This window comes from Thunnus albacares, chromosome 2 (assembly GCF_914725855.1).
Source record: "Thunnus albacares chromosome 2, fThuAlb1.1, whole genome shotgun sequence".
In the NCBI taxonomy this organism is placed as follows: domain Eukaryota; kingdom Metazoa; phylum Chordata; class Actinopteri; order Scombriformes; family Scombridae; genus Thunnus; species Thunnus albacares.
The window spans coordinates 756,122-779,432 of NC_058107.1; the positions used below are offsets into that span (position 1 = coordinate 756,122).

Here is a 23,311-nt window from a genome sequence, read left to right on the forward strand (position 1 = left end):
GCGGCTGGAGAAAGACTCAAAACTCTGAGAATATAAAAGCAGCATACCTTGTCCCAGGCGACCTCCAGACAGGGCCTCCTTAGCGGTACCGAAGCCCAGCTCTCGACACACCACGGTAGCAGACAGCAGGTTCCAGTTGTCGTCACATATGGTGCCCCACTCTCCGTTTTTCAACACCTCCACTCGGCCCTCGCCTACGATGGCCCCGCCGCGCAGACGGACCAGCGGTTGCTGTGGAGGCAGAAAACAGACACTGTGAAAGACATCACTGTCAAAGCTAAGAAATCCACATTTCAAACGAGAAAGCCACATATTTAGGTTACTCTGGTTCTTTCAGAAAGTAAAAGACTCAGCTGAAAGTTTGCAACCTCAACTTTCCCCTCTCCGTGAGATGAGAAAGCTGAGACAGCAGACTGGGTGGTTTCATGTTTATAGAACATGGCAGTATAACTGGTCTCCCATTAACTGTTTAGACAAACTGGAAGTGTTTCATTTTACAAGTAAACACATTAGTAGCACAGTTTAACCTGATTTACTGCTATTTGTATTCATAAAGTCTTAATGTGTGGGCTTCGTGTACACTTCCTCAAAACATATAAATTCATCATCCTGGAGAACAACACACTAAAAAAAGTGTATCCAGTACACAAGTTATCAAATAGAGCATGATTTAAGGCTAACTATACTACATAACATGTATAATAATTAATATAAGTAGTTCAGGAATATACTGTATACTGTAGTTATCAAAGAAATGCTTGATTATATTAAACTCATCATAGAAATGACTGAAATTCTTTAGACAAAAAAGGTTCATTCAATGATTTATATCTGTAACATTTTCCACAAAGACAGAATACAGGATGTCACCCTGGCCTCTGTTTTTTAAGAATAATTATATATATGGTTACATATATATGGTTTCCAGGGAAACATGTTAAGTGTGCTCTGCTGCTTTCCCATATAACCCTCCAGAATCCTTCCAGTTACTTTTAAGGCCTTACACAACTCGACTGCACCGCATCTGTCATGTATATCAGTGAGTTGCTGATCCCATTGAGGTCCACTGGGCCTCTTACGTCATCAGAATAAGAGCTGCTGGTTGTGTTGTGTGCTGTATGTGGTGACTGAGCAGTGTCACGTCTCACAAAGCGTAGATACATTTGCAAGTCCTGCAAGGTATTAATGCATTGATGTTTGCTTTGATTGGTGAAATAATCAAAGAAGCAACAGGTAGATTAACAGGTAATGAAAATAATAATTAGTTGCAGCCCTACATGAATAAACTTAATGGTAAAACTGGGCAGTGCATATGAAATATGAGGAATATTCAGCTACAGTATATGCAACAAGTGACACAGAAGATTATTCGCACAAGCTGATAAACCGATATCTATAAGATCTGATGGGTATACATGTGTAAGATGAAAGTCAAATATCAGTATTAGTTCTATATGTTTTTGTTCTAAATGGTAAATATGTGGTTTCAGGTTAAAACTCCTCGGAGACAGACTGGCTGAGAGTGTTGAGAGGATTTGGGTTGTCGGGCATGCCACTTCCAGCCCGCCGCTCAGCTGTGAAGCGTGACAGAGAGCAGGCGAGCCCGAATCTCATGTCATAACATGGATGGAGTCACACAGACATAAATTCATGTCAGCTTAGTGCTCCTGTCACTGAAAACAATGGCTGAGAGTTTGTCCTGGCTTGATTCTAAAGTTGGTGTGGTTGTTTACAGACTGACTGAGTTTCATGACCCCTGGAGTCTTAAGACCTATGAAACGCCTTTTTAATCTTCTGTGTCTGTCAGTGGGGAAAAAAAATTCACTTTTTTACCCACAGCGGAAGTCAAAAGTCAGAATCAGGAAGAGAATAACAACTGTGGACCTGATCGGGATTAAAGCAAGGACTTACTAAAGGTTTGTGCAAAGAAAAAGGCATTCCACTTCATTCCAGAGGTGTTGGACAGGGTTGAGGTCAGAGCACACCAAACTCAGAAAATCATTTCTTTATGGAGCTGGCTTTGTGCACGAGGGCATTGTCATGTTGAAACAGGAAGCTACCTTTCCTTTCTTTCCAACATCCCCAGACCAGAAGAACATCAAAATATGTCCATAGTATCCACATACGTAGTATATGTAGTAAGAGTTTACTGACACAACACAGAATCCTGAAATGACTGCAGCACATTTCAGATCATTTGAAATGTGATGTTAAGAATTGACATGAAGGGTTTGTTTGTATATTCAGCTGTCACTGCTGCACAACTGCACGATGCACTGTTGAAAGGCTTGTTTGCACCATATCCTACGTTTCCTGAGTTTGTTAGTGGAAAACAAAACAAAAAACAAACAGTGAGTGCACTTTCTCTCAAGCACGTGAAGTGTACGCTCGAGGACACACGAGAAGAGTAAAAGTGAGCTGACTTTCCTTCCACTGTCCCAAGAATTTTACTACTTTATTCATGTTAAAATCCCAAAATGACGATGATTCATTTTTTATGAGAAGCATCCAAAGCATCTACAGCTGCTGCTCTCAAAGTGACACTGAGTACCGAAAGTCAGATTTGGCTTCACCAAAACATTTCATCACATTCATATACTGGCTTTGCTCACCATCACCACAGATTCACTAACTAACACCAGTGTAAATGCCCTGTGAGATATTCATGTAAAGGTGTGCAGAGTGACTTTACCTCTTGCCTGAAGGCCTTCCTGAACCCAGACAAGGGGGTGGGGGAAAAGGCTCTGCCGGGAACGCAGCTCACCACCACAGGCAACCCTCCAGCACAGGTCTCGTTGGACTTCAGTGATGTCGCCTGACCCAGTTTACAGCTGGACAAATGGGCTTCGTTGCCGGTGCAGTTGACAGAGTAGTCCCAGTACGTTGGCTTTCTCCTGCGAGCAAACATCCTGGGCAGATGGTGGACAAGGAGAGGAGATGAATGAAGTCTTTGGGGGATGAACAGAACAGCATAGCATACCCACCACGCTATCACAAAGGCTACAAGTTAAAGCTGCACTAATACATATTTCTATATTAACAACGTGTCAAATGTCGATGTTAAAATGATCGCCGACTGTGCAGTTTACCTCACCTCTGCAGAGCACATTAGCTTCTTTAAGATCATTGTTTTGGGTTTAACGTTGGGTTCACTGTCATTTGTTTCATCCTCGTTTGCAACAGTGAGCAGCTGTTTTTGGCAGAAAAGCTCAGCTAAACCCGATTCACGCTGCCTGCTCAGCACCAAACAGCAGACAAACAAAGTTAGCGACTTGTCAGTTCTGATTTGTCAGTTCACCAGATTCCAAAGACTTCAAATGAAAGCTCTGTGTCTACTAGAGGTGTAAACAGGCGAGTGGTGATGCTTGTTATGGAGTTCTACATTTGAAACAAAGTACAAGCACATAATTACATCTAGACTCATTCCTCAATTCATTTTAATACAATTTTTCATTTCAGGTTTGTAGCCTGAAATTTGTTAGCGGTGGAGAAAGTCGGACTTCAGTGACTTCATCGAAGGACTAAACCTGCTATTAAATTCATCAAGACATGATTAAACTGATCAGAACGCTTTACCATGACACCATAAACCTAGACAAGGACAACAACGTTAGCATATTGCATAATTAATTCCAGGAGTGAAAGGTTGGTTAACAGCTGGAGAGTTCACTGTCTTCCAGATGAACTTAAACAAACCGGGGTTAATAACACTCTTTCGGGCATGCTGGGATGTTAATCTCCTCCTCTCCATTTATTAGTGAGCCCATGTTATGTATTTAATGAGCCTCATTTGCAGAACAGCATGTCCTATCCTTGTGTCTCCTATCTGAAGTGTACATGAAAAACTGGATTAAAATGGGACAGGCAGCATTTGTTTTTCATTTGGGGAGCTGACGGGCTGCAGACTGGAAACCATCCAGGGCTAATGTTCTCCGCCGCAGCCAGAAGACTGGCTCTAGTGTCTCCTCAGCCCGGGATGCGTATCAGACTGTTCACACGGAACAATGATTGAATTTCTGGTGGTCCTGAGGCTGTGAAAGTTTGACTTGTCACCAAAATGTCTTAACCTAGCTGAAATGATGATTACACACTTGCACTGAAGTTGCATTTTTTTAGCAGTTTCGTTAAAATTGAGTTTGTCTACAACACTTGAAATGAATGATAATGCAGGAGAACTCCACCAAATTCAAATGTCAGAGTCATTTTGAGTTGGCTACAAATTTTTAACAGAAAGCCTGTGATGCAAACGGAGGGTTTGGAGTTTGAAAGACAGGAATATTTATGAGACAGGAAGGTTTTAACAAAAGATGCTACTGAGTTACATCATAGGAAATGTAGGATCCAGCCTTTTTAGAGCCTGAACCCAGAGATTTATTTGTGTTGAAAGGGGGGAAAAGGAGTCCTGCAGTAGACACCTACATAGGAAGCTTTTGATTTGTAGTTCAGATTTTATCCATTGAAGGAACCCCTGCATGCAATCAGGACATATCAAGCTACTGTAATCACTGCTCTGACAGAGAAAAATGATCACAGTGAGCAGGTTTGCATGATATTTGGTTTCCAGTAGCAAGTAATACCTGGGCCAGAATCACTAATATGGATTCTGATACTTTTTTAAATTAAAAGTGGATAATATACTACTATGTTTAATGCATTAAATGTCATCATAAATCACAATCTTTTTACTGTTCTCTGTTAATCACATGAAGGATGGGTTCACATCTTTTCCAAGTCTACAACACTCACAGGTTCATACACATTGAAACAACTTTGGTCACTTCAGTTTCATCCCTCTGTCCATTCTGTCTGTAAAAACATCCCTTCTTAAGGCAATTTCAGTGTAAAGGATCCTGAGTCCTCTTCTAAAGTCCAGTTGAAGTTAAATGAAGCATCAGTAGTCTGAGTTCGTTAAACTTAGTCTTTTTAGTGCAAAATTCACTCTGTGTGCTTCAACGAACAGCGTTTGCTTGCTGAGCCGCAGCAGAGAGACAGTAGCACAGATGAGAGGAGGAACACATGAGGGAATTTTGTACAACAAAGACTAACTTTGGAAGATACCAACTTGATTAATCTAACTCAGTCTCATATTAGCTTTTGCAAACCTTTGGAAGAGCAAGGACTGTAGATTTTGCCCTTCATCACTTACATTGAAAATCCTTTTTGAGGGAATCTCTTGGCATGCATTCATTAGAGTGTTCTTGTGCCCCGAACGTGATTTAACTCGACACAGATCCTTTTTTTGTTCTGTATCGATCCTCCTGAAGCCAGTATCACTACTCAAGACGAGACTGAGTATCAGTATCGATTCTTTTGGTGTCATCAAAGTGCACTTTAGCTATGGCGTTGCTAGGGCTTAACTTCACTTTCATGAGAACATTTTAATTTAGATCTGGTGCTCCTGAAGTGATTGTGGACAAAGCTAAACTAGAGGTTGCACAGAAGCATCAGCACAGAGTCAAACTGAGGATTATGAAAGAGCAGGGGCCGCTCTTGGCTGTGTGTCATCGCCGTTTCAAACGACAGCCTGTAAAAACACACTGCATGTTTCAAGGGGCTATAGTGAGAGGAGGCTGACACGTAGATGGAAAGTCGAGGAGCCACCATGCTCTACTGTGGTTATCTAAAGCAGGATAAACTTGCAGCCCAGCAGACAGTAAATTCAAGGTTAACTTGAGTGCTGGAAGTTTTATGGCAAACCGTCATTAACCTGCGGCTGCTTGGCTGCAAGCTTCTTCCTGTAAGCAATATTTAGATCCCTCAGCATTCGCTCACACATTACGACAGCTTTGTGGAATGCACTGATGTTTGAGTTTCAATGTATAACAGCTTGTGATATCAAGCATGCAATCTACACATTGGAAGGTGCACAAGTCAGGGTTATTTCTGTGTATTTGAACCCTTTAACACCTCCAGTACTTTTGTAATAGTCTGTCTTAAAGTTTTCAAAGGGTTATTAAACTGTTGGGCTACTAGACTGCTCCAGAGCAGAATCTAAGACCTAAAATCATATTTTAGTTGTAAACTCTGCTACCTACTATAAACATATATTTATATATCTCCAAAATTGTTGTTTTTCAGATATACTTAATAATTAAATCTTCCTTTATGGCTTCAGCTAAATAAACCAATTATAAACCTCTGGAATATCAAAAAATACATCGTTACTGTCTCATGAAAACTCGACTTTTTGAAGATACATGGTGTTAACAGGACAGAGATGAAATATTCATGTAACTTTATACAGTACATACCATAATAATAAGCACATTTAGGTCAGGGCCCTGATGAGCTGACTATGAAGTTTCATATTTTCAATGTCAGCTTGAGGTTGGAACAGTAACCCACCACACAGTCGCACAACTACACTGACATCACTCAGTGCAGCTGACATATCAAGTGAGTCAGTTTCAGTCAATTGACACGAGGTCACGTAGAGAAAAGACAGCTACCAAGTCTGGATCACCGACCAAGCCAACCACGTAGGTGACTGCCCCACAGCCCCAGACGTTCAGAGCACCGAGGCTCCTACAAGCCTTTCTAGTCAATCTTTCTGTAAGAACAACAGATCAAATGATTGTGAGTGCTGTGAGAGGGCTCGCTCGCTGTGATCGTCTCACTCTGTAGTTCCCATCAGCTCTATACAGCTTTTCACTGTCAACAATTGAAAAATCAGTAGTAAACCCACCGTACACTGGCTGGCCAGCAGCTAACAGCAGACAGAGAGAGTTAGCGACTAGCGAGTGAACCAATGGACTTTTTTCTCAGAAGTTCATGAAAAGCAAAACAGAGCTAGAAGGAGAGGAAATATTGGAGTATTTTTTGTTTTATTCATTCAGAAATACAACTCCAAAAGAATGCTAATCTTGTTCAGTGTCAGCTGGTTGCAAATGTTTATTTAACTAGTGAGCCAATATATCCAACTTGACACTAATGAATACAAAAGTTCCTGAAAACCAAACAAACATGGATGCCTCATATCAGTCAAAAACTGACGTTTAATGTAATAAACTCAAACTTAATAATAATGGTGTTATACTGTTAATTCACAGTGTTACTCTGTAATCACATGTTAACGCTTGCAAGTCATTAACATGGGAATCTTTCCCATGTTTATCATCCATCTAATATGACATGAACGGCAGCCATGTTGCCGACCTGCACTGACTAAATAGCAGCACTGAAGCACAGATTTGAAGCCAACACATAATGTGTAAGTGGATGTGTTGGGGTTTGACCAACAACAGTTACATCAGTGTCTACCATACATTTTTAGACCGTTCACCTCACTTTGACTCATGTTGTTGTAGTAATGGATGGCCGGGAGCTCGTTAGCTCTTCAAGAAATGGAAACGTAACCAAATCCAGACAATCTGGGTCTTTCATGTGTTTGCATCCAAGTGAGGCACAGAGGGCGACTGGTTAATATGTAATTTGTGGGTTTGGTAAAGAAAAGGGAAAAAAACAGGTCAGAGTTGACCATCTGCCAACTCCCCAGAGGCAAGATTTGCCATTATCCAACAACAAACCCATTCACCCGAGTCACAGCATCCAGTTGGTGGCCTCACTGTTCCAAAATACCTTATGACACCATGAATTGTAGAAGAAGTGGCCACTAGTGAATCAAACCCTGAATCGTCTGCTCTTGGAACTGCACAGGACCACACATAATGCAGAGGAATACTCACTTGTAGACTCTGGCATTGTACTTCCTCTCCCCGGGGAAGCCAAACATGCCACAGATGACTCTGCTGTTAAACTGGTTCCAGTCTGCATTACAGATCTGCTTCCATTTACCGCCATCCTTGACCTCCACATAGCCCTCTGTCACCGGGATACGCTTACGGTACGATGACAGGATGGCTCGAATGCGCACGTCCTCCACTTGGATATCAAGGCTCTGTGGAGAAGAAACATAGATCAGGAACCGTAGAGTACACGGCAAAGATAAAATGTATGCCTGTTTATCTTACCGACATGTAATTTGTCATAGAAACTGTGTATATGTGTTTGTGAGTGATTCATTTTGGAACATATATTCAAATAATGTTTTGGTCCATTTCTGTATAATTAACATATGTTCATTTTAAGTCTTTTTCTTTCATTTTCTGGCCAGATGGAACTGTTGCAACTGAAACTGATGTAAACATGTTATACATCACGTCTGTCTGACTGCGTTTCCTGTGTTACATAATGTGTAATCAAACAACTTTACCCCCCCGCTGCCCCCCCCACCCCCGTCCAGCCTGTAAGCACTGCTGCTCAGCTCTGCGTGTAATGCTTGTAAATCTTCTCCAGATTGCTCAAACATTTTTACAGTCAATCACCTTATTAATGCTAAACACCATGACGGCCTGGCTTTACAGCCAGGTATATAAGGTATCAAAGGGTTTCCACGGTAACCTAGGAAAAATGCACAAGCACAGCATTGTGAGTATATGTGCAGTAAGAGGTAATTAAGACACCAACAGTTCTTTCCAGACTGCTCAAACTTCTGAGAGAGAACAGCAGAAGTTTAGTGACGTGTCCTTATAGTTTTCACTTTAATAACACCAGAAACATTCGTTATGTTCCTTCTAGATTGTAAGCTTGCGTTCCATGTGGAAACATTTGTACACACTATGTTAAATGACAAATGCTGAGCTCCTTAGAGCCACGACTGGTAGAATTTTTATGTGATAATATTCCATTGCTGTCGTCCACAGTGTCTTTGTGGACACTACCACTGGATGATGCCAAAAATATTCAAATTCTTCAAGTAAGAAGAACGGTCACTTAAGGTCGATTCATGCTTCCCGCATCTGCGTGGCTGCGAGGGTCCACGTGGATCCACGTCACAGAAATTTCATCATCTGCCCAAGTCCGTAAGGTGAGGACTGTGCAATCACGCCAACTGCACATGCGCTAGAAAAGCAGACAGGAACGCTTGTCTCATACCTGCCAATATTTTCATATTTACACTGGATCAAAATAATACTGTAATGTGAAAGGAGTTCCTCATAGTGATGAACCCATGGAGAGTTATCACCCAGTTATACTGCATCTGTTAGCTTCTTTAACTCATTTCAAACTTTACTGTTTTTGCTTCACTTTCATTACTGTCATCAACTACTTTCTTTTTGCTCTGTTAAACCCACCGGATGCTGCCTGTCCAGCACCAAAGAGCAGACAGACGAAGTTAGTGAACAAACACAGTGGAGCATTTAGCAGCTAAAGATCCAGGTATTTTAGACTTAGTGGAGCCCAAAACAGTGCTAAAAGGAGAGTGAATATCAGACAGTTAGAAACACAATTCAAAATGAATGCTAATGTTGCTGTGTGCTGCTAGTTGTGTGAACAGGCAACTCTTTTATAAGGTGATGATATTTCAGTGTTAATATTAATAATAATAATTATAAATAAAATCAATTGATGCTACTTCAATTGTATAAAAACTCCACCTTCGCTACTTGCGAACAGCGTAGGAAGTCACCCCTGCAAACTGTAAACCTACATTAGACAGAGTCCAGAGTCAGCTACATGTGTATTACCGTTTCAGCTGCTACAAATTCTTATTCAGGGAAACAGTAGTGGCTTACAGTAAATTACAAGCATGTGCTGAAGTATTAGCATGGAGCCTTCTTTCACTCAACATAGTCTGTACTCCAGTAGGTCCCTGTCCAGTTCTGAGCATCCTCAGGGCATCCTCCTAGAACCCAGCAGGGTGTCTTCTGTACATATGTATAAAATGTTAGCATCAGTATACTGGAGACACACGGATGATTTTGGTGTCTATTATCTGTTTAGGTAGGCTGACCAATCCAACAACTCTGATAAACCAGTCAGGAATGTATGTATGGTTTATCAATGTAAGCATAAAGGAAAGTAGTCTGAGCATCTAAGCAAACTGCAGTCAGGAGGCTGTTAAATGCAGTTAGTGTGAGGCCGTCAAAATCAACTCAGAGCCTTTCCACTCTGACTTTTTTCAGGGATTAAATAAATATTTTCCTCTCCCATAGACCAAACCCACATTCTTGTGCTACGTGACAGCACGCACTGAGGAGAGGGAGCCCTGGATGGGAGAGAATATGTCGGCTTGCCCAACAGATGGGCTGGTAAAGATTCCTCTCATATACAGCCAAGGAGACCTAGACATCAAATAATGAGAAAGGAGGGTTTCCTTAATTGGCATTTGCCTCCAGGGCAGGTCAGATGCCACCAGAGTGAAAACTATAAATCACCAGTCTTTCTATCCTCTGCTATTTTCTCCCAGAGATAACCACATTAATCAGTCTGGTCCGATGCAACGAGCTCTGGACTGCAGAGGATGTAAGACTGTATAAGGGCTGAAATCATGGAACATGATAATGACTGGAAATGTGGCGATGGTGACCTTGTCTGGATTTACTGAATATACAGTACGTGACTCGGTGGCAGGCATGCAAAAAACAAGTTAGAGAGTCGGCAGTGCAAGGAAATCCAGACTGGCTAAAGTGGACACTACAATGATCACTTGGCCCCAAATCTTGGTGAGTTAAACAGCATCCCTGCCAGACCTCACTTTTCTCTGCATATATGAGAGCTTATATAAGAATCTGAAAAAACTACAGCTATTTTTTTAGTTGGTTTTGAGGTCAGCACATGAGAGACTCAACTTGTTCTTGGCTCACGTGCCAGTTTCCCCTCATTCCTTTCCCATCCCATTTAATTTCTCTTAATTAATTTCCTGTTTAGAGTCCAGATCGTCCTCACGTGTCTGTTTGCAGACAAAAAAAAAAAGAGATTTCTAACATGTGTGTCTTGTTTCACCACACTCCGGGGAAGGGGGCCTTTCCTGAGTCTTCACTTGTCCAGAAAGAAAAGTGGCACAGATGGAAAAGCCATTAGTGGGATGAGTTGTACAGGAGAGGTGAAGGGGCCCCTGATATGTTGCAACTCAGCCCTTTTCACAGAGGTTAATCTGAGGTTGGTCTACACATATTCTACCTCAAAAGTTCCTTTATTGCTCCAAACTCCAGTTACTCTATTTCCTCTCGAGCTGCTACAGAATGTGTTCGACCTCCTTTACCAGCTAGTCACCAACTTTGCTGTTTGGTGCTGGGCAGGTAGAAACACAGTGTGTTATTAGAGCTTCTTCAATGAGAACACCTGCCTGTTGCTTTTAGAAACAACAATACATTTGCTGGCTGTAAAACTAAAACAATCAGCTGAAAGATGCTAAAATGCTCCATAGAGCCAAGAGGAACTGCAAACTCTGTAGGTTTGTCTCTATAAGTGACCCATTTCATATGAAAACATTGATTAGTGCACCATTGCAGAAAAGACTGACATCAGTGAATACTAAATAACTACACAGAAGATGCTAGTGCCTGGAAGATGGAAGTGCTCGGAAGCCATTTATTATGAGAACCAGATGAAGATACTTTGCATTGAATGTAATTCACTGGAATTACTCAGAAATGATCCTCAGCATCCAGACTTTGTTTAACCAAAACATGCTGCTATGATTTATGGCTGCAATAGGAAAGTACTGCCAGCTTGTTTAGGCACCATAGCACATAAATATACAGAAAACTTTCACTGGGGAACAAGCTATGAATCACATCACATTTTTTATGAAGAGTAAAAACAAATAAATGAATGACTCAAACAATGTTTTATTGACAAAGCTACACTATAATCAATCCCTTAGTCTGTTCAGGCAAATATAAACCATAATGCAAACCACCGTTTACAGTTTTTTAATCGAAGCAGATCAATATTTGTTCAATATTACCATGATGGATGATGGAGGTGAATGTAGAAGAACTGTCCCATGGGCAGCTGGTGATTACAGACACGTCTCTGAATGAACACTACATGTTACATTATGGTGTGATTGGCCCAATGGTAAACGATTTGTAATGTAAGAACAGTAAGTTATTGGTGCCAGGGCTGCAATCTAAAGATGAGATATTAGTAGAATAAGTGTGTTAAAGTGAGTCTTGTAACTTCTTCTGAAACAACAAACTCCACCGTCTCCTGATGAGGTGCTGTGAGTTCACTTCCTGCTTTATTTTTGTAATAAAATCAATATGGTTATATACTAAAGCACACTTGGAGAAGAGTCATACAGTCAGCAAACTGACAACTGATGAAGTAATATCTCTCAAGGGTTTGCTAACGTTGGCTAACAGTAGCCGTATTAAGCTACCAAGTAAAACTGTAGCAGCAAAGGTCCTACCTGTACTGAATTCATTGATAGTGTGTTTTATTACTTATGACTTCAACTTTCCAAAGGTTACATAGTCTCACTTTAAAAAAGATAACTCTAAATAATAGAATAATAATGTTTTAAAGGATAGGTTCAGATTTTTTAAGTCTGTCTTAATACAATACTTGAATACCCATATATACACTGAAAGACTTATTGGTCCCAGTAATCTTTTGTCTTGTTCATACTGGCAGTGAAGAATTACCTCAAGTCCACTATAAGAGATGGGGAACAAAATCCACAGTCCTCATTATGTGGAAAAATGCATTTTCCTATTGTATTCATAAATGTATTCTTAATTTCATACTAGCTAAAAGCCTCAAGTAACATGAGGCTTCCGGTTTTTGATTAAGACAAATTAAGTGGATATCTTTCAGAGTTACAGTCCTTTGAGTGTGAAATGAAGTAAAGAAATATCTTTTCCTGGTTTTTTGGAATGGAAAGATTCCTGTTGCCCTCGACTTCCTGTTAATCAGGAAAGTGGAACTGTTTAGTTGCAACAGTATCAAACAGAGCATTTAAGTTCTATTACTGCTTCCTCTCTAAGATGGAATGACAACATGCCATTACAAAGAGGCTAGTCTTAATATAGATTACTGCAGTCAATGAACTACCAAAGATAATCACGCTGTTCTCTGTTGGCGACACTGACCGAAAGGGTGATCTTTAAGAACTCTATGGCCTAATTTACACTTGTCATTTGAAGTGTTTCATATCCAGATAAAATACAGATGCTATTCAATACACTTTCATTCACACATTTTTTGTCTCTGTTGGCCAAATCACACATTTGAGCTGCATACATTTGAGAGTAAGCCCCCCCACCACTCCAGAAGGTGGTGGTAAAACACCAGCAGAAGAATAATGTGAACTTTAGGAGTTGAGTTGCAACAAAAACAGTTTAGCTAGCTAGCTAGTTGCTGACCTGCCATATTCAAACAGCCAGATCACTGAACGTATTGGTAGTTAATCAGGCATTGAGATCTCCTCAAACTGCTCGTCAAACGACAACCAGTCTGGCAGAAATTAAGCCAAATTCTAAAATAGTCACCAATCTGGGTAAAATTACATGGCTGACCTGTATGGACGGACTACGAGTGAGACAAATGTTTTATCATCTTCACAGGCTCTCATTCACACAGCTCTCTCATTACGTGGTTGCATTGATCAGGTGTCAGATAAACGGTACCATCTTCTAGATGGATTATGTGTTGTAATCGTTGGAGACGATTTCTCCCTGTCTCTTAAATGACTAATCTCTTGAAGAGAGATATTTACACCTTTTCAACATGTAACTATAATGCATTATGCATTGATTACAATTTGTCTCTAATGCTTCTTAGATGAATTCACTCTTGGCTTTTTTAAAAGCTATCTGATCTGCCCAGAATGCATAAAATGGCTGAGTGTAAAAGGGGTCTTGTACTGTAAGATCACCTGTTTGTATACTGCTTATTTCACTTTGGATACAGCTGTATACAATATAAAATATACAAACTCTCCTTAGTTATAAACTATTGTTTCTTGCCTGCAGTCATAATTGGCTACTAGAAAAAAGGCTGATCCACAATATGCTATACGATACAATACCATACGATAAGATAAGATATACTTCAATGTCCCTGTAATTTGTTCACAGAAGATAAAATACATACATACTGAATCATAAAAGAAAAACATGTCAACATCTTAACAGCACATGGCTTCCATACACATACACAGTTTGCACATACACATATACACCTACTGACAATGGCGACATACTGCACAACCATCATGGCCGACATCTACATTACATACTAGTGTTGACATAGTCAGAAATAATGATTTAACGGTTCAGCCTGCTCTTATGAACCCTGAATCTTCCACCAGAAGGTAAGAGCTGGAACTCTGGGTGGAGAATGTGACTTGGATCAGACACTATTTTCTGTGCCTGTCTGATAATAGACTACTCATAAACTGTTTGGAGGGACGACTGTTTTTTAATGCCCATAATTTTCATAGCAGTCTGTACCAGATGAGAGATCTGTGATTTCAACTGTTCCGTCAAGTTACCATACCAGGCTGTAATACCATATCTCCTAATACTCTCTAATACTGCAGGGTAAAATAGTAACATGAACTCCTGCTCAACTCCATAGAGCCTAAGTCTCCATAAAAAATACATCCGCTGCAAGTCTACAGCAGAAACTTTCAACACGCACCCTCCAGCTGAGTCTATTATCCACATGAACCCCAAGCAGACCCGAGTGATGGATGACCAGCGGCCGAAGGTCACCCACTGCCTTTGGGTCAAACACAATCTCCTCAGTCTTCTTCACATTCAGCACAAGATGGTTGTCACACCACTGCACAAATCTTTCTGTTTCAGAGTGGTAAGCTGATGAACTTCTGTCTCTGTGCATTAGGATGGTTGTATCATCTGAGAATTTAATGACACAGTTCTCAGGGTGGATTCTTGTACACTGTATAGTTTTTCAGTAACTATGGTACATAACTCTTCCACAGTCCACAGTGGAGTAAAGACTCTATTTGCCAGCAAAAACAAAGTGCACAGAGCTTAGGAACATATGGTTCCAATAGAGGTCTTCAACAGCTCTCTCTGCCAGCAGAAATCATCTCACATTCAGAAGAAAATACCAAGACACTGAATGCTTTTCAGGTGCAAGCTTTCACAATGTTTTCTGAGAGGTTTCATTTGCCTGTAGTCATGTCAAGGAACATCTTTGTTGTAAACTGTTTTACAAGTCTCTATCTGGACCTTGGAAGATTTAAAAACATGTCTAATTAATTCCCAGTTTCATGGGAGCTGGTTATTCCACCAGCTGTGACACAAATTGAGGATTTTGCGTTTTCAGATATGCATTTACAGAATGCAGAGAATGTTGTGTCGCAGTGTGCAGTTCCTCCTTTAAAATCCATTAAAAGAGTCTTTGTCAACAAACTGGAAACAGATGTTTCACAAAGCCATGACAAACCCTGAACTGGGGTGTAAATTACAAAGACAACGATTGAATGGAAATTAACTGCTTCCAAATGGCAGATGAAGCTGAAGTGACATTAAGACATGAAAAATAAAAACATACTTTGGAGTGATTTCAGGATGCGAGGACCTGGGTGGTGGTACTGCTTGTCTCATTCCAAAGTAAAACTCTTGAGCAATGTTGTCTGTTCATAACAGAGTAGCTGACGAGGTTTATATGACACAACAGTAAAATACAAAACAGACTGTTAAGGTTTGATGTACAAATGTTCTAAAATGAATCTTTGTGTTGCCGTTGTGTTTTTCACAGTTTCTTCTCTATACTGTATCTGCAGCTGTGTCAGGTTAGATTAGCCCAAACCTAATGGCGATCTATCATGCTCATTTCCAGCTCTATATTTTTATTCTGGGACTCCATTAGAGTAGCTTTGCATGATTCCCAGTTTAAAAAACTCTTTATTTATCTTAAACTGGCCCTTTATGCAGCCCCTCAGTTCAGCCTCTCTCTCTTAACAGGCAGTCTCTTTAAAGCCCTCCTCCTGATGAGCCTGCTCTCTTCTGATTGGCCAGTTTTCCGGAAGCCTGCCAAGGGGCAGCCATATCAGAGTCATGTTAAGTTACCGCCGATGCAAACGCAACATTTCCTGCTTTACTACTTCAAATTAAAAGCTCTTAAATGACTAAATAACAGGAGACTTTTATTGTGAAGAATTTACAGGAAATTATATGTGTTCCTCACCAAATTAGAAGAGCTTCATTAGCAGCACTAAAAACTGGGCAACACAACAACATCTGGGGATATCTGGAGCTGTTTGTTGAGCAGATCAGAAGACCAGCACACCTCTAACAGGTAACCTACTTATTTTACTTTGGCCTGCTGTGTAAAAAAAAAAAAAACACTCTCCAAAACAATGGAAAAATGCCATAATGTTAGCCTAGCTGAGCAGTGAAGCTGCACGCTGTGCATGGAGCAGACGACCATATGAAGAAATCCATCATGAGCCGATGTCGGCTCAGGCTAAAAGTAGAAAAAAATCTTGGAAACCGGACAGTGTGAACCACTGTTCACACTGTGCTGAACCAGAGCTTTTTGCTCAAAGGGATTACTTCTACAAACGTTTACCTCATTATTTGACACTTTGGACACATTTAATGTGAACATATAATTTGACTGAAAATAAGGAAAAGCATAATTGGTCCCCTTTAAAAGCTTTGTGTACACACAGGTACTAGACAACAGGGTACTATTTGCTAAAAAAACCCTCACTGTACAACATAAAGAGCAGCTGTTTGTGTCACTGAGGTTTTATTCATCCTTTCACAAGAATGTGAGTAACACGCCATGTTTAGATAAGTAGATCTGATCACTTTTTAGGCATATCTACTTATTTTACTTTTTGAGGTCTACTTATAATCTTTTTCGGGGGTCTCACAGCTTGATTCCACCGGGCACGCCAGAGCTGATCACGGCCACTCAAATCAGTTCTTGTGATCCCACCAGATGCACCGCAGCGCGTTTCAGAAGCATCCCAGAGGTGTCTCTCCACTTCCACTTCACTCCGCTAAACATACGCATCTAGTCTATATTTGACAGAAGCCACGTCAAGCTGCACAGGGCAGGAATAGCATAGAGCATCCAGTCAATTTTCAAAAACACCCTGTGCAAACTCCTAATCACACATCACTACATCAACATTATGTTATAACCGGTGGCACCAAGCCAGAAGTCAACTAGTCAGAGGATATTTGTCACCATTGACAACGAGAGGTTCATATATGACACCACTGCTACCATGACTGCCCCGGTCCCTGACTTCCTCTCCAGGTAGAGGAGTGGCTCTCTTCTCTCTGGCACTGCCAGAGCAAAATGCTTCGCTTCTGAAACCCTCCCGGTGTCGTATGATGCCGTGTGGAGGACAGAACAAAACCTTATTGCAGCCGAAACACGACGCAGCTGTGCCCAGTGGGATCGAGGCGTTGGGTCCCGATCATGCTCCATGCAAGTACACAAAAATGTGACACTGCCTGGCCCAGCTGGCACAAATGCAGGACCCGACTCAACATGCACTCTTACTCCTCAGTGGAGGTGATCAATCTCAGTCTTCAAGGAGACGATATAGGCTAGCAGTGGAGGAAGAAGTATTCAGATCTTTTAGTACCAATACAGCAAAGTAAAAGGACTCCATTACAAATAAAAGTCCTGCATGAAAAATCCTACTCATGTAGAAGTTTTAGCAGCAGAAAGTAAAAGTAGTGGTTTGGTCCCTCTGACTGATATATCATTATATATGACATCATTAGATTATTAATAGTGAAGCATCAGTGTTAGAGCAGCATGTTACTGTTGTAGCTGCTGGAGGTGGAGCTAGTTTACACTACTTTATATACAGTTAGCTAGTTTAGTCCAGTGGTTCCCAACCTAGGGGTCGGGCCCCTCCAAAGGGTCAGCAGATAAATCTGAGGGGTGGTGAGATGATTAATGGGAGAGGAAAGAAGAAAAAACAAAGTTCTGATACACAAATCTGTTTTCAGTTTTTGGACTTTTTCTCTAATCTTTGATTTTTTGCTGAAATATTGGATCATTTGAACATTTATTGAAATGAAAGCATGTGAGAAGTTTAGAGGGAAAAATCACTATTTGGTGGAGCTGTTAACAACTCATAGACATGTGAAATGTGACCCCGACTACACACTGCTTTTTGTAAGACGTCAAAAGACAAAAAGGTTGGAAACCACTGGTTTCATCTTTAACAATGTGTTGTATTTTAAAAGCTTGTTATATTATCCATTGTGTCAAATCTTCATCTGAAAAGTAACTAAAGCTGTCAAATAAATGTAGTGGAGTAGAAAGTACAATATTTCCCTCTGAGATGTAGTGTTTATAGTACAAGTACCTCAAAGTTGTACTTAAGTACAGTACTTGAGTAAATGTTATTAGTTACTTTGCACCACTACAGGCTACTTAAAGATAATCAGAGTGTTTCCATGAGGAACGTGTACCGCTATGCTAACTGCACAGAGGACAGAAAAAAGAAAACACAGAGGATGCGATGTGCAACCTTTGCTGCAACACTCAGACTACAGCTCACGCTTGCATTGCATTGATAATTTTTAGGTGACACATTCCAGAATGTAACAACACATGAAATCGATCTTGTGTTGCATTTGCATACTTGTGCAGAGCATGTTGAGAATAGCGTGTGCTCCAGTTTGCTCTAGTCTTCATAAAGACTGATACAGGTGAAAGCTCTGGGAAAAGCTAGTAAGTGAACCTTGAGTTGGAATTGTTCTGTCAAACCACTATTTACAAGGTCAAGAATGAACTTTGATGCTTAACTTTTGAGCTAATATAAATGAGAAATCCTAAGAGTTTGCTACTTAGCTGGCATATCAACATATCCGTCTCCATGACGACTGAGCAAACTCCATCCGTTGATGAAGACACAGTTGGGTGTGACACGGTTGACAGCTCTGGAAAAAGCTGGTGAATGGACCTAGAGTTGGGATTGTGTATGCTATTTCCGTGGCAAAGACTGAACTTTGATGCTTAGTTTTAAATATGATTTAAACTGAACATCTGAACATGTAACAAAGTCTGACCTCGGCTCACATAACAAGAATACTTTATGCAACAGATGTTACACATTGTGACAAAGAACAGAAAAACAGCTGGGGAGAAAACTAGCAGACAAATGAAGAGGTTGCATGCCTCTTCAACCACACAGTCTAATAATAAATGTGACAAATCTGTTCTGCACATGACCAAAAAAACCCAAACAAACATAAAACTAATCAAAGGCCTGACTTACACTCGCTGTGTTTCCGTCAGATTTGCAAAAGAATTTTAAGCGAAATGTCACAAAAAAAAAATTAGGTGCGTTTCCATCAATTGGTTTGAAGCGGATAAACTACGCTATGCAATGCATAGTATCATCAGAAGATGTTGGTACAGGCTTCAATAATCCTCCAGTGAACAGAGGAAGAAGCAGAGAAACAAAACAAATAGTTATATCAGCTTGACGAGAGTAAAATGGAGAGAGGTCTTCAGGAACTAGTTTCATCTGGGCAAGTTGTCATTGTTCTTTCATGTCAGCTAGTATTAGCTTCATGCTACCTGGAGATGCAAACATTCATTACGTCATTATTTATTAAACCAATGCATTTCAATTATCCTTTATATTATTCAACATTTCCAAAATCCACCTCAAGCAAGCGTAAAAACTTTTTTTTCAAAGTTTTTTCAAATGTTGGCATTTCCATTAAGCTTTTTTTAATGCAATACTTCAAAATAAAAACAGGTTCATGGACATTGATACAAGTTTGTCAGCCTTAAAGAGCAGTTTGGATTCTTTCTGTCTGAAATCCACTTTTCTTGCTGTAACATAAATTCATAGTTTCTGTGAAAGTAAACTCCCCGTATGAGACTCTTCACTCACACTGATGTTAGATGGAGCGCTTAATTTTAGAAAGTGAATCTCCAGAGGCTAAACATCCGCCTGCGTTGCACTGTGGGAATGTGATGCCTCGGGGCGAGAACTTAGCTGCAGAAACATCTACCAGCTCTGTGAAAAACAATTCAAGAGTTAAAAATCAATTTAAGATTGCAACACAAGCGGCTGCTGCCATGTATTAAACCAAGTTCATAGTGTAAACGTGCTGAAGGGCTGACAAGGCGATTTATGGTGCCCTAGCACGGCGGTGGTTGGTGGTTTACAGGGAGGAAAGTGGAAGATTTGACCGTAAGGCCTCAGAGGGAAAAAATGACTAAAGAGAGGAAAATGGGAGTTGTAAACTCTGCTTGGGGTGACTTCATGGCTGCTTGTAATCTACTTATGAGAGCGAGACAGAAAGTGGCAGAAAGAAGAGAAAAGCTGCAGTAAAAGAAGGAGAGAAATAAAGCTTAAAATGCAAATAGAAAAGACTATTAATCCCCACAGTCGGATTTCATCACTACCTGTTCTAGCATGATGCCCACAGAGGATTTGTCAGAACAAGAGAGCAGACGAACAGATGTTAACTGAGCAAACATCTGTTATCAGCAAGATCATCTTCCACGACCCAAAGTCTTCACCATGAGCTGTGATTACATGTTGTTCTGGGTTTCACTTTGATTTCACTTTACAACTAAGATTTATTTACCAATAAAATGACAAAATATGATAAAATTGGAGATGAAGATTACATATTTACATCTCTAACCATGAAATACACAAAATAAAGCAAAATACAAAATGCAAGACTAAAATATAGTTTTAGTGTAGTGTAATAAAGTTGCACACTGTCAACTGTAAATCTAAATATTTTGAAAATTAAATCTACATTAATGGATTTTTTGGCCAGTTGGAGGCAGTGCAATACAACATTTGCATGTTATAACCATATAAAGTTGATCAAGCTAACCTGTTAGCAAACAATCGTACTCTCTTTTTAGCTCTGTTTTTGTCTCCACCAGTTACGGAGGGAAATATCTGGTTCTTTAGCCTCTACATGCTCCACCATGTTCACCAGTCTGCCTGGTGTTTAGTGTTCAGTGGTTTTATGAGAGCTTTAAATCAAAACTATAAAGGTATGGACCAAAACTACAAGCTAAAAGGCATCAAAAAGCTCTCTAGAGGTGAGGTGAACTGCTGAGTTGGTGATAATTTTCTATGAGCGACAATTTTCAAATTAGAAAAATTGTTCATATAAAAATATTTATTGGTGCAGCTTTAATGTTTTTTATATTAAAACATAGAGAGGAGGGTGTGTCAGAGGGTGGACCGCTGCTCACTAACCTTAATATTAATTATAGTAGTATATAGTAACAGCTGAGGGTGACGTATATGAACATACAGTGCCAACATGTTTATCAACAACTCTAATAATTATTTTAATTATTGTGTAATTTGCTGATTATTTTCTTGATTCCAGGGTGATGTCATCAAATTGCCTGCTTTGTCCAATAAACACACCAGAACCTAAAGATATAAAGCAGACCACACTTGAGAGAACATTTTAAGAGTCCAACATTATGAGCCATTCTCCCATTTTCCCTCCCGTTTCAAAAGCTTTTGATTACTTATAATTGAAGACGCTTGCAGCAAAAAAGGCCACAATGATTACAATTCTCAGCCCTAATTACATCTCTGCAGACTTGCTACACCGCTGACAGACATCGCTATAATGCTGCTTTGTGTAGTCAGTCTCCACATAAGTTGACTTTTCCCCATAAAGAGAATAAAGAGGAGTACAACAAATTGAGTCAAATGATTAAGAATATTCCTGTTGTTTCTGACCCGTCCAAAGTGAGGACTTGAATAAATCAGGTTGAAATCTGACTGCATCACTGTTCACATCATTTGGATAAATGAAGCAGCCTGTTGGGGCAGCATGGAAATAAGCACTGCCAAACATCACATTTCATAAACCCTGGAATTTCTTAATGTTGAAATTGGTTTGAAATGGAATGTAATGCATGCACGTGATCGCAGGTCAGACCTCGGAGATTTTCTGCAGCCATTTCTGCATTAACTGAAACGTTGAGGCCAGGCAGCAGACTTCCTCAAAGCTGGACAGAAATATAAATATACACTGGAGAGATGACACAGTAAACAACCCAGAACACTTGGTGTCAGTTTGTGTTGTTTACTATCCTGCTGACTGAGATACAAAACTAAATATACAGCCGCTGGAATCCATTCAATGATCTCTGACGACTACAGAAGGACAAACTCTAGAGCTCTCATGGAACGCTCAAGATGCAACACCTCTTCTTTTATTTCAACAATGTGAGAAGACAAAAGTGCTCACAGAGAGGAACCTGAGCACAGATGTTAAAGGTCGGCGACACTTGCATGCAAGGGTTCATGTTACGCCTCCCTCTTAGCTCACTCTCAGGGTATTTCCTCTGTGGTTGACCTGCTGGCCGTCGTGCTGAGGTTACCTCTACATGCAGGTTCCTTAGCACTCCAGGAGCCTTCTAATCACCCCGTACCACAAAACCCCCAGCGACATGTCGTCATGGCTGCCATTACACACCAGAATATGCCTGGGTGAGTCACCAGATTACCACTTCCAGATGATAAGGCCAGGCCCATCTGTGTGGCAGCGGGGCCCGGCTGTGTTTTATATACTGGTGGCCCACGTGACCCCCTTTTAGTGAATGGAAAAGCTGAGTGGGATTTTCAGCTACTATCCCGGCTTGACTCCAGACGTCTAGACCTCTCTGGAGAATCATAATCTTTACCTTTTGTCTCCGTAAACCTCTGCACAGGAAGTCAACTGGAGGCATCTGTTCCCACAATGTGTAGATTCAAACTTTAACAAACTCTACAGTGAGAAGGAATTCATCCAGTGGATAGTTTTTCAATTCGAGCCAACCATAACAACCCCCTAAAACCCTGCCAGTTGCTTTTGGAAAAGAAAAAGCTCTGCTGGGCTGTCCGCACATGTGTTTTGGGGGCATTTTTTGGAAAAAAATACTATATAAGTTTTTAAACTCTCAGAGAAGCAGAGGAACGGGTTGCAGCGAGAGACAGAGGCAGAGAGTTAGCTCTGGTCTGCAGTTTGCTCATAACATTGGAATGTGGATTCATGAGGTCTGTGCAGCAAGCAGAAAGATAACATTCTGCTTTTGGTGGCAATTAGCTGCAAGCTTATTGGCCAGCCCAGAAAGCAATGCACAGCAGGGCCTTTAAACGTCCAGCCAGACGACTCTGACAGTTATAAGTGCAACACCTAACAATTACCAGTTTAACTTCACTTTCGCTGACACATTTGCACTGCAGGCTATTTAGAAAGGACTATTATTAAAAGAGAGAGTCGGGGTGGGTTATTGACTTTAAATGTCCAGAACTGTTTCCAGCCAGTAAAGATTTATCATTTAAAGGGAAACTCCACTGATTGTAAGTCTCAGTTTATTCATCAGGGGGGAGTTTTACTCAGCCTGTGAAAACAGTTGCGCAGCGTAATGTTTTCTGTGGCTCTGGTGGAGCTTTGTCCAGTATTAGAAAATAACCCTGATTAGTCATCAGGGTTATTACAGCTTGACCTTGAAGACGTCACATTCCCAACATTAACTCCTGTGTTACATACTAGAGGCATGGAATTTGTAAAAAGGG

The 23,311-nt window shown here is 40.5% G+C and overlaps 1 protein-coding gene across 1 annotated transcript in view; it reads right to left on the bottom strand.

Annotated features, from left to right (window-relative positions):
• loxl2b (lysyl oxidase-like 2b) overlaps window positions 1–23,311 on the bottom strand; it is a 40,453-nt gene that overhangs the window by 12,427 nt on the left and 4,715 nt on the right. Inside the window, exons 4-6 of the mRNA XM_044362027.1 lie at window positions 7,686–7,897; window positions 2,693–2,909; window positions 48–231 (exon numbers count right to left, since the gene is read on the bottom strand). Of these exons, the coding sequence (XP_044217962.1) occupies window positions 48–231; window positions 2,693–2,909; window positions 7,686–7,897 (613 nt within the window). The remainder of the gene's footprint in view (window positions 1–47; window positions 232–2,692; window positions 2,910–7,685; window positions 7,898–23,311) is intronic.